The sequence below is a fragment of the Oncorhynchus nerka genome, linkage group LG26, assembly GCF_034236695.1.
Source record: "Oncorhynchus nerka isolate Pitt River linkage group LG26, Oner_Uvic_2.0, whole genome shotgun sequence".
Taxonomy (NCBI): domain Eukaryota; kingdom Metazoa; phylum Chordata; class Actinopteri; order Salmoniformes; family Salmonidae; genus Oncorhynchus; species Oncorhynchus nerka.
Window position 1 is genome coordinate 4,251,185 of NC_088421.1, and position 12,193 is coordinate 4,263,377.

Sequence of the window (12,193 nt, forward strand, 5' to 3'; positions counted from 1 at the left end):
TGGGTCTAGAGTGTCACCCCCTTTGAAGAGGGGGATGAACGCGGCAGATTTCCAATCTTTAGTGATTTCGGACAATACGAAAGAGAGGTTGAACAGACTAGTAATAGGGGTTCCAACAATGGCGGCAGGTAATTTTAGAAAGAGAGGGTCCAGATTGTCTAGCCCAGGTGATTTGTACGGGTCCAGGTTTTGCAGCTCTTTCAGAACATCTGCTATCTGGATTTGGGTGAAGGAGAAGCTGGGGAGGCTCGGGCAAGTAGCTGCGAGGGGTGCAGAGCTGTTGGCCGGGGTTGGGGTAGCCAGGAGGAAAGCATGGCCAGTTGTAGAGAAATGCTTATTGAAATGTTCGATTATCATGGATTTATCGGTGGTGACCGTGTTACCTCGCATCAGTGCAGTAGGCAGCTGGGAGGAGGTGCTCTTGTTCTCCATGGACTTTACAGTGTCCCAAAACTTTTTGGAGTTAGAGCTACAGGATGCAAATTTCTGCTTGAAAAAGCTAGCCCTTTGCTTTCCTGACTGCGTGTATTGGTTCTGGACTTCCCTGAAAAGTTGAATATCGCGGGGACTATTCAATGCTAGTGCAGTACGCCACAGGATGTTTTTGTGCTGGTCAAGGGCAGTCTAGTCTGGAGGGAACCAAGGGCTATATCTGTTCTTAGATGTACATGTTTTGAAAGGGTGCATGCTTATTTAAGATGGTGAGGAAATTCCTTTTAAAGAACAACCAGGCATCCTCTGACGGGATGAGGTCAATATCCTTCCAGGATACCCGGGCCAGGTCAATTAGAAAGGCCTGCCCGCAGAAGTGTTTTAGGGAGCGTTTGACAGTGATGAGGGGTGGTCGTTTGACCGCGGACCCATAACGGTGGCAGGCAATAATGAGGCAGTGATCGCTGAGATCCTGGTTGAAAACAGCAGAGGTGTATTTGGAGGGCAAGTTGGTCATACAGTTTCCTTTATGGTCAATGCTAACAAACAAAGATTCCAAAACTGACTTTCTTTTGTGTGTGTGTATTTACCAGTCTCCTCTCCTGGAGTGCGAGTAGTGTTGAACATCCTCTCACACTGAGCTGCACAGAGAGGGATGACTGTACCTGGAACACGACTCTGAGAGAGTGAGTGAGAGAGAAAGAAAAAAAACTGTTCTGTAGTTACAGTATCTTCGCATTGTTTAGCCTCAAATGCCATTCTTTTCATCCAATTTGGAATTATTTTACCTTTATTTAACCAGGCAAGTCAGTTAAGAACAAATTCTTATTTTCAATGACGGCCTAGGAACAGTAGATTAACTGCCTGCTCAGGGGCAGAACGACTACCCTGCCGCCCCATGAGAGAGAAAGAGAGAGGAAGTGGAATATTCATTGACGACAGTCAGATGCATAGTTCCTTAAAAAAAAAAGAGCACATCAGCGGAAAAATTCTAGAACTCGATTAAAGGTCCTTCAAATGACACTTTCACACAGTTGCTTCGATGAAATAGCCAGCTAATGAGTAAATATACCAAAACAACCCATGTTCAACTCCAGTATCCTTCATAAAGTAGGAATTGAGAAAAGGAGGATAATGAGGAACTAAAAGAAAAGGGTGTTTAACAAAGTTGGCTGGCTATTATTCATTCATTTATTTGACATTTTAAAGGATGAACTATCTAGATTTATTATAAGAATAATTATTATCATCTATTATTAATGTATATATTTGTTGTTATTATTGTCTGACTCATAACTCAGTGCTCCAGTTTGGTAAGATACTGTAGCATTCCTGTCACCGATGTCAACAACACCAAAGATTATGGATATTCTAACAAGATGCATGTCTCTCCACCCTAACAAGGGGAGTCGTTTACCACAAAGCTGCACACTGGGCTTTCTAGCTCCCACCTATCCTTTCTTTTGATTGGTGGACACATCTCATTATTGCAATACTTTTTTGAATATTCAATGAGGGTTGTTGACGTCAACCGCATGTATTCAATGGAGAGAGATGTTATGCTACTAGCCTCATACCATGAATATGCATAGCCATCGAGACAAGTCTGATATAAAGTGTTTTTTTTTCTCAAAGTTGCCGGGATATCACGTGTCCTACTTATATCAGTACACTCATCACAACTTAAGCGTCACGAAACTTCTATTCGATTTAATAAACTCACGTAGCAAATATGCCATACATTTGTTCGTCGACCAAATTCGACACTCTCATTGACCTCCAAACAAAAATCCCTTGCTTGGTGGGCAAAACAATGAAATAAAATCGCCACCTGCTGGAGGTAGATGGATTTTGCGCCGAGTTGGGTCTCTCTCCTCCTCTCTGACAACACCCACCCACCTCTACAAACTGACACAGTGCTGTAAACGACAGTTAGACAGAATCAGGTTTGACCAGCCACATAATGAATTCAGTTCTATTCATATAAACTATGTCTGCAGCAACAGCAGTCCAATACAGGCCGTTAAGGGAGACTCACTCCTATTCCAATGGGTTCCTTGGATCGTTAACTTGAGACATTTTCCCTGAATAATAACGGGCATAACCAGGTCAGCTCAGTACAGCTCGGCTTAGTAGTTAGAAAAGGGTATAGCTCTTCACACTGTACAGTGGGTATAGAAAGTCACCACCCTCTTTCAAAATGTTCACCTTTTGTTGCCTTAAATGAAAACACATCAAATCAGACTTTTTCCGGCTGCGAATTACACTTTTGAAATGTTTTACTAGTAAAATATCCTATTTGGAGAAGTGAACACCCTCCTGAGTTAATACTTGGTGGAACCACCTTTTGCTTGAATTACAGCCACAAGTCTCGTTGAATACGTCTCTACTAACTTTGCACACCTGGACTGCGCAATATTTGCCCATTCTTCCTTGCAGAATTGTTCGAGCTCAGTCAAATTGCATGGTGACCGCTCATTGACTGCAAGTCATTCCACAGATTCAATGGGATTTAGGTCGGGCTGTGACGAGGCCACTCAAGGACATCTACCTTCTTGTCCTTCAGCCACTGTACGATGGCTTTGGTGATGTGCTTTGTGTCATTGTCACCTTGAAACGTGAACCATCTTCCCATTTTCAACTTCCTGGCAGAGGGCTGCAGGTTCTCCTGCACTGTTGAAGAGAAACACCCTCACAACAGGATGCTGCCACTGCCGTTCTTTACCATAGGCGGGGTGTTCTTTACCATAGGCGGGGTGTTCTTTACCATAGGCGGGGTGTTCTTTACCGTAGGCGTGGGGTTCTTTGGGTGGAAATATGTATTGGGTTTTCGCCAGACATATCGTTTTGCATTCAGGCCAAAAAGTTCAATTTTTGGTCTTATCTGACCACAGCACCTTTTGCCACTTGGCCTCGGAATCTACAATGCTCTTTTAAAAAAAATATATCCATCCCCTGACTTTCCATAACTTTATCTCGTAGATCTTTTGAAAGTACCTTTTCCGCCCAGGTGCACTACTAAAGTGGAGTCCTCTATGAACAACTGGTTTAATTCGGAACTAATCAAAGTCACTACAATTAAATCACAGATGTAGGCCAATTAGCTTGATTTGTGATCTGGAAGTTGGTTGGTTAAACCTCAGAAAGTTTGGGGGTGTTCACTTATCCAAATAGGGCATTTTACAATTTTACTTTTAATACATTTTCAGATTAATTTCTCCCCCTCCCCTCACTTGGATATTGTGGGTTAAATAAAGCCGTAAAAAGTAACATTTGATGTGCTTTCATTTCAGGCTAAGGCAACAAAAGGTGAACATTTTGAAAGGGGGTGGTGACCTTCTATACCCACTGTACATGTGTACTAGTACTGGTAGCAGGACTCACAGGCGTTAGCTGCTCACTGTTGACCTTGCGTCGGTAGAGCAGCAGAGCGGTGATGGTGTTGCCGGCCCTCGCTGCCTGGATGGGAGTGGGAGTCACATACAGAAAGTCCTAGTGGAGAAGAGGGGTCAGAGATGGAGGTGAGAGAGAGACAAAAATAAAATAGAAAAGGGAGTGTGAGACAGAGACAGACATGGACAGACGAGTCAGCGGGAGGGAGAGCCGGCGGGAGGGAGAGCCGGCGGGAGGGAGAGTCGGCGGGAGGGAGAGTCGGCGGGAGGGAGAGACGGCTGGAGGGAGAGTCGGCGGGAGGGAGAGTCGGCGGGAGGGAGAGCCGGCGGGAGGCGGAGGGAGAGCCGGCGGGAGGGAGAGCCGGCGGGAGGCGGGAGGGAGAGCCGGCGGGAGGGAGAGTCGGCGGGAGGGAGAGTCGGCGGGAGGGAGAGTCGGCGGGAGGGAGAGACGGCTGGAGGGAGAGTCGGCGGGAGGGAGAGTCGGCGGGAGGGAGAGTCGGCGGGAGGGAGAGCCGGCGGGAGGGAGAGCCGGGGAGGCGGGAGGAGAGCCGGCGGGAGGGAGAGCGGCGGGAGGCGGGAGGGAGAGCCGGCGGGAGGGAGAGTCGGCGGGAGGGAGAGGCGGGAGGGAGAGACGGCTGGAGGGAGAGTCGGCGGGAGGGAGAGCCGGCGGGAGGGAGAGCCGGCGGGAGGGAGAGCCGGCGGGAGGGAGAGCCGGCGGGAGGGAGAGTCAGCGGGAGGGAGACAGACACAGAAGAGACAGACAGACAAAGGTAAGGACATGTGGCACTACAGCAGGTTTCTGGGGGCAACATTTCCAGTATTTCCGGAAGTTGAGGAATTCCTGCCCCAGCCCTGTCTCTGGAATGTCACAATAAGCAAATAGAGAGGGGGCAGGTGAGGGAGAGGGCACTCTAGGCTTTTGGACGGTTGGAGAACTGAAGGTATGAGAACTGAAGGCATGAAGACGGGAAGGAGGGGGGTATATGTTGCGGGAGAGAGAGAGATGAAGAGTATCACATAGACAGTATAACAGTGCATTTAAAGTTTACACAGAGTATCCCAAACATTAGGAGCACCTTCTTAATATCGAGTTATGCACCCTCAACCCCCCCCATTTTGGCTTCAGAACAGCCTCAATTTCCAAAAAGGATGCTGGCCCATGTTGACTCCAATGCTTCCCACAGTTGTGTCAAGTTGGATGGATGCCCTTTGGATGGTGGACCATACTTGATACACACGGGAAACTGCTTTGTGTGAAAAACCCAGCCGTGTTGGCACCTACTACCATGCCTCGTTCAAAGGCACTTTCCATTTTTTGTCTTGCCCATTCACCCTCCGAATGGCACACATATACATCTCACTTGTCTCAAGGCTTAAAAAAAATATATATATATTTTTAGCCCTTTTTTCTTCCCAATTTTGTGATATCCAATTGGTAGTTACAGTCTTGTCCCATCGCTACAACTCCCGTACTGACTCGGGAGAGGCGAAGGTCGAGAGCCCTGTGTCCTCCGAAACACGACCCTGCCAAGCCGCACTGCTTCGGCTGGCTTATGCTCGCTCAGAAGCCAGCCGCACCAACATGTCGGTGGAAACACCATACAACTGACCACCGAAGTCAGCATGCATGCGCCCGGCCCGCCACAAGGAGTCGCTAGTGCGCGATGGGACAAGGACATCCCGGCCAGCCAAACCCTCCCCTAACCCGGAGGACCTGTCTCCTGCCCTTCATCTACACATATTGAAGTGGATTTAATAATGACATCAATAATGGATCATAGCTTCTTTTTTACCTTTATTTAACTAGGCAAGTCAGTTAAGAACAAATTCTTATTTTCAATGACGGCCTAGGAACAGTGGTTTAACTACCTGTTCAGTGGCAGATCGACAGATTTGTACCTTGTCAGCTCAGGGATTTGAACTTTCAACCTTCCGGTTACTAGTCCAACGCTCTAACCACTAGGCTACCCTGCCTACCCTTTCACCTGGATTCACCTGGTCAGTCTATGTCACAGAAAGAGCAGGTGTTCTTAATGTTTTGTAATCCCAGTGTATATCTATAGAGTATCGTGGGAAGAGCTGTACCATGCCATAGTAGTTGCTGTTGACCATGATGGGACCTCGTCCTCGTAGGTAGATGTACTCCTCCCACCAGTCACTCACCTGACAGACAGACAGAGAGAGAGAGAGACAGAGACACAGAGAGAGAGAGAGAGAGAGAGAGAGAGAGAGATTAGAAGTGAAATCCTTACACTACAACAGCTATGAGCCTAAGTGAGTGAGCGAACTGTGGATGTGTTTGTGTGTGTGAACAAACAGTATGTGTGCAGCTGTGAGTCTACTCACATAGTTGGTAGCCCACAGAGCTTTGAGCTTGAGATAGCGCTGCAACCTGTTCCCCAGACTGTTCTCAAACTGAGCCGCCAACACAGTCATCCGCTGGAACCCCGGGCCACTCAGCAACGGACGCACCGACTCCAGGTACTAAGTGAGAGAGACCCACCATACACCTCGGATCAAACAGTGTACTGTGGTGTCTTCATTAGTTGTACACCTTAGCAAAACATTCTGCAACGGAAACCATTGACTCCGAGCTTCAATTTGGTTTGCAACAAAAACAAGAGTTCCTATTGGAAAAATTCAGCTAGGTCCTAGTTTCATTCTGTTAGCCTCTGTTTGATAACTAGTGAATACGCCCCAGGTATGAATGTTGCACCCATTCCACTCTGATTCAGTCCATCCTATTTCAAATGGCCAAGATAAAAATGGATGTTCAATCGTTGTCAGTTTTCAGGTGACAACCAGCCATTTCAATTCTTAAAACTCTGTCAGGTTGGTCGTTGATCATCGCTAGACAGCCATTTTCAAGCAGATTTAAGTCAAAACTGTAACTACGCCATTCAACGGCAGGAACATTCAATGTCGTCTTGGTAAGCAACTCCAGTGTGGCCTCGAGTTTTAGGTTATTTTCCTGCTGAAAAGGTGAATGTCTCCCAGTAACCACATATCCATCCACAGTTATGTGAGTAAAGTCACACCGTATTAAAAACAAAAAGCCCCGACAGCTGTGATAGAAACAGGTTTCACAAAAAAATTGGATACAACGCTGACACAATTGGTTCGTTCGACACGGCGACATCTTTGTGTCTCTGTCAAATGAATTATGCGAGAAATGGCGGTGCATGTGTTGCGTTGGATTTGCCCCAAACATAATGCTTTGTATTCGATAAAAAGTACATTTCTTTGCAGTATTACATTAGTGCCTTATTGCAAACAGGATGGATGATTTGGAATATTTTTTTTTTATTGTGCACAGGCTGCCTTCTTTTTACATGGTCACTTAGGTTAGTATTTTGACGTAACTGCAACGTTGTTGATCCGTCCTCAGTTGTCTCCTGTCACAGCCATTAAACGGAGTAACTGTTTTTAAAGTTACCGATGGCCGCATGGTGAAATCCCCAAGCAGTTTCCTTTCGCTCCAGCAAACGGAGTTAGGAAAGGTGCCTGTATCTTTGTAGCGACTGGGTATATTGATAAACCATCCGAAGCGTAATTGATAACTTCAACATGTTCAAAGGGATAAGAATCCTGTTAACCACTATGATTGCACTTATTGAGTCCATGCAACTTATTATGTGACTTGTTAAGCACATTGTTACTCCTGTACTTATTTAGGCTTGCCATAACAAAGGGGTTTGATCATATTACTCCAGTGCTAGCCTCCATACACTGGCTTCCTGTTAAGGCTAGGGCTGATTTCAAGGTTTTACTGCTAACCTACAAAGCATTACATGGGCTTGCTCCAACCTCTCTCTCCTATTTGGTCCTGCCGTACATACCTACACGTACCCTACAGTCACAAGACGCAGGCCTCCTTAATGTCTCTAGAATTTCTAAGCAAACAGCTGGAGGCAGGGCTTTCTCCTATAGAGCTACATTTTTATGGAATGGTCTGCCTATCCATGTGAGAGACGCAGACTCAGTCTCAGCCTTTAAGTCTTTATTGAAGACTCATCTCTTCAGTAGGTCCTATGATTGAGTGTAGTCTGGCCCAGGGGTGTGAAGGTGAATGGAAAGGCACTGGAGCGATGAACCACCCTTGCTGTCTCTGCCTGGCCGGTTCCCCTCTCTCCAAAAGGATTCTCTGCCTCTAACCCTATTACGGGGGCTGAGTCACTGGCTTACTGGTGCTCTTCCATCCTGCCCCTAGGAGGGGTGCGTCACTTGAGTCATTGATGTGATCTTCCTGTCCGGGTTTAGCGCATCCTCGGGTTCGTGCTGTGGGGAGATCTTTGTGGGCTATACTCAGCCTCAGGGTAGTAAGTTGGTGGTTGAAGATATCCCTCTAGTTGTGTGGGGGCTGTGCTTTGGCAAAGTGGGTTGGGTTATATCTTGCCTGGTTGGCCCTGTCCGGAGGTATCGTCAGACGGGGCCACAGTGTCTCCCGACCACTCCTGTCTCAGCCTCCAGTATTTATGCTGCAATAGTTTATGTGTCGGGGGGCTAGGGTCAGTCTGTTATATCTGAAATATTTATCCTGTCTTATCGGGTGTCTTGTGTGCATATAAGTATGCTCCCTCTTAATTCTCTCCCTCCCCTCCCGGAGGACCTGAGCCCTAGGACCATGCCTCAGGACTACCTGGCCTGATGCCTCCTTGCTGTCCCCAGACCACCTGGTCGTGCTGCCGCTCCTGTTTTAACTGTTCTGCCTGCGGCTATGGAACCCTGACCTGTTCACTGGACGTGCTACCTTGTCACGGACCTGCTGTTTTCAACTCTCTCTACCGCACCTGCTGTCTCTAACTCTGAATGCTCGGCTATGAAAAGCCAACTGACATTTACTCCTGAGGTGCTGACCTGTTTCACCCTCTACAACCACAGTGATTATTATTATTATTTGACCCTGCTGGTCATCTATGAATGTTTGAACATCTTGGCCGTGTTCTGTTATAATCTCAACCCGGACAGCCAGAAGAGGACTGGCCACCCCTCAGAGCCTGGTTGGTTCCTGCCTTTCTAGGGAGTTTTTCCTAGCCACCGTGCTTCTACATCTGCATTGCTTGTTGTTTGGGGTTTTAGGCTGGGTCTCTGTACAGCACTTTGTGACATCGGCTGATGTAAAATGGACTTTATAAATACATTTGATTGATACATCTGATTGGTTTAATACGTATTGACTCTAGACATTTCAGCTTTTCATTTTTAATTAAGCTTTTTTTTAAATCCATTTTGACATTATGGGGTATTGTGTGTAGATCAGTGACACAAAATATAAATTGAATACATTTTCAATTCAGGCTGTAACACAACAAAATTTGGAAAAATTCAAGGGGTGTGAATACTTCCTGAAACCACTATATCTCCGCCACTAGGGTGAACTGGGCACTCTTAGGTTGGCTATGCGTTTGGGGGAAGCGGATTCCTGGATCTGTGCACACTCACCCTCTCCAGTGTGTCTTTTATGGGCGGGACGGGCAGGCAAGGAAGAGAGGTCTGATAGCTGTACAGGAGAGGCTTCCTGCCAGATAGCAGACGCACCAGGGTCTGAGATATATGAGAGAGAGAGAGAGATATATGAGAGAGAGAGAGAGAGATATGAGAGAGAGAGAGAGAGATATGAGAGAGAGAGAGAGAGAGAGAGAGATATATGAGAGAGAGAGATATATGAGAGAGAGAGAGAGAGAGAGCGATATGAGAGAGAGAGAGAGAGAGAGAGAGCGATATGAGAGAGAGAGAGAGAGAGAGATATGAGAGAGAGAGAGAGAGAGAGAGAGAGAGAGAGAGAGAGAGAGAGAGAACGAGAGAGAACGAGAGAGAGAGAACATCAATGAATCTACTAAAACTACAACCACAGTACAAACAAATATTTGTTTTATTACTAAACCAAGATAGACCACAGCCTGTCGTTTCCAATGGGAACAAATGAGTCATAGTGGGCAGAACAAGCAAGGAGGAGGGTAGAGCCAAGCACGAGCTAGCGAGATCCTATTGGCGTTTTCTAGCATGCGTCTGCATGTTTCTGTTAGGGAACACCTCCTCTGTGAAGTGCGCGTGTGCAATAACTCAATTTGCCGTTGCACTCCTAAACAACACAACTGTTAAACACTTTGGCAAAGGGTAAAGTCTTCAAAACTTAAGTCAGCTCTGTTCATAACAGATTTTACTTTTGAGAACAGAAAACTGCACTGGCATCAAATGTTTCATCGATGAGAAAAATGTGCAGAATGTCAGCCAAAAGTTTCCTCATTGAGCGAGAGAGAGAGAGAATACATGAAATGAATACATTATAGTAGTAGACTGGTTGTCAGTGCGGCTGCAGGTCTGCGAGAGACTCCAAGAAAACATCACTGGATAAAAGAAAAACAAGTAACAGGGGGGACCTCTATTGGTCAAAACGTAGAAGATCACAGCCCTGTACTGGCATGAGTTTTAAGAACAGGCCCTACCCATTGTCAGCCAGTTATTGTCATGAGAGAGACTGCCAGTCTCACGGTAATCGACTATTAATATAATCCACTCACCACCATATTTGGCAGGCGACTGGAAACGCCAAGCGGATGCTTCACATTTATATATTTATATAATGTGAAAACATTTGTCACATTGTTCCCGTCTGTGGTACAACTGCAGCTACCTCTCCTGTTCATGCTTTGGCCACCGCGTGTACCATTGCCACAACAAATACCACGACCAGCGATTACAATATCCCCACTATTCCATCCATCTATATATACACACTACTACAGGGGGAGAAAAAAAGAACAAAATGCTAGAGTGAGAAGTTTCCTCATTAAAAGGTCTCCACCGTCTCTGGTGTTAGCATGCATACCACCCAGACTTTGGTGGTGGTGGAGATGTGTCCGTGCTGCTCGAACATCCAGCGGTGGTAGGAGAGCAGCAGCTTGAGACAGAACCTCAGGGTCAGGATGAGCGACAGCCACAGCAGGGTACTGAACACCAGCACTGACAGCATGGTCTGGCCCTGGACACTCAGAGAAAGACTACTGGTGGGTGAGAGAGGAGAGAGGAGAGAGAGAATACCAACAATGAATGCATTATAGTAGTAGACTGGTTGTCAGTGCGGCTGGAGGTCTGCGAGAGACTCCAAGAAAACATCACTGGATAAAAGAAAAACAAGTTAACAGGGGGGACCTCTGTTGGTCAAACGTAGAAGATTACAGCCCTGTACTGGCATGAGTTTAAAGAACAAGTCCTACCCATTGTCATGAAAGAGATGGCCAGTCTCACGGTAATTGACTGTTTCATTAATATAAACCACGTTTTGCATCTCCAGGCCTCCGTTACAAGCCACTGATGCGGGCCTCGAACACCTAGATCTAATTCATTCATTGAATACACAACGTCACAATAAATCCATGATTTTATTTTTGTCAAGTCTATAGAAATATTATGATATGAAGAAAATGTATTTCCGAAGAACAGAATATGATCTGGCCTACTGTATGTTATCTGGCTGTGCTCCATGTAGAGCTGTAGAAGTGTTCATTATAATCAGACAAGATGTGCGTATAAGTCCCGTGCCATTATTTTATATCATATGTTTTTATAGTAAGAAGAATATAATTTAACTTAGCTGAATAAAATAGAAAGGATATTTTTCATTTTTCCTGTTATTAAATGGGCAGGAACAGGGGAAAAAAATAACAAACACACACACACACACAATGAATGTTATCATGGGAGGAGGGCGCAGGAACGTGAGTTTACATACAGTGGGGCAAAAAAGTATTTAGTCAGCCACCAATTGTGCAAGTTCTCCCACTTAAAAAGATGAGAGAGGCCTGTAATTTTCATCATAGGTACACTTCAACTATGACAGACAAAATGAGAAAAAAAATCCAGAAAATCACATTGTAGGATTTTTAATGAATTTATTTGCAAATTATGGTGGAAAATAAGTATTTGGTCAATAACAAAAGTTTATCTCAATACTTTGTTATATACCCTTTGTTGGCAATGACAGAGGTCAAACGTTTTCTGTAAGTCTTCACAAGGTTTTCACACACTGTTGCTGGTATTTTGGCCAATTCCTCCATGCAGATCTCCTCTAGAGCAGTGATGTTTTGGGGCTGTTGCTGGCAACATGGACTTTCAACTGCCTCCAAAGATTGTCTATGGTGTTGAGATCTGGAGACTGGCTAAGCCAATCCAGGACCTTGAAATGCTTCTTACGAAGCCACTCCTTCGTTGCCCGGGTGGTGTGTTTGGGATCATTGTCATGCTGAAAGACCCAGCCACGTTTCATCTTCAATGCCCTTGCTGATGGAAGGAGGTTTTCACTCAAAATCTCACGATACATGGCCCCATTCATTCTTTCCTTTACACGGATCAGTCGTCCTGGTCCCTTT

The 12,193-nt window shown here is 45.8% G+C and overlaps 1 protein-coding gene across 2 annotated transcripts in view; it reads right to left on the reverse strand.

Annotated features, from left to right (window-relative positions):
• Positions 1 to 12,193, reverse strand: part of cpt1a2b (carnitine palmitoyltransferase 1A2b) — a 51,224-nt gene that overhangs the window by 28,568 nt on the left and 10,463 nt on the right. The window contains exons 4-9 of one of the 2 annotated variants that reach the window (XM_029635403.2): positions 10,654 to 10,825; positions 9,267 to 9,368; positions 6,171 to 6,308; positions 5,910 to 5,987; positions 3,817 to 3,924; positions 1,023 to 1,110 (exon numbers count right to left, since the gene is read on the reverse strand). In XM_029635403.2, coding sequence (XP_029491263.1) covers positions 1,023 to 1,110; positions 3,817 to 3,924; positions 5,910 to 5,987; positions 6,171 to 6,308; positions 9,267 to 9,368; positions 10,654 to 10,825 — 686 coding nt within the window. Of the gene's footprint in view, positions 1 to 1,022; positions 1,111 to 3,816; positions 3,925 to 5,909; positions 5,988 to 6,170; positions 6,309 to 9,266; positions 9,369 to 10,653; positions 10,829 to 12,193 lie in introns of both variants that reach the window. The other variant, XM_029635402.2, reaches the window with a different exon arrangement.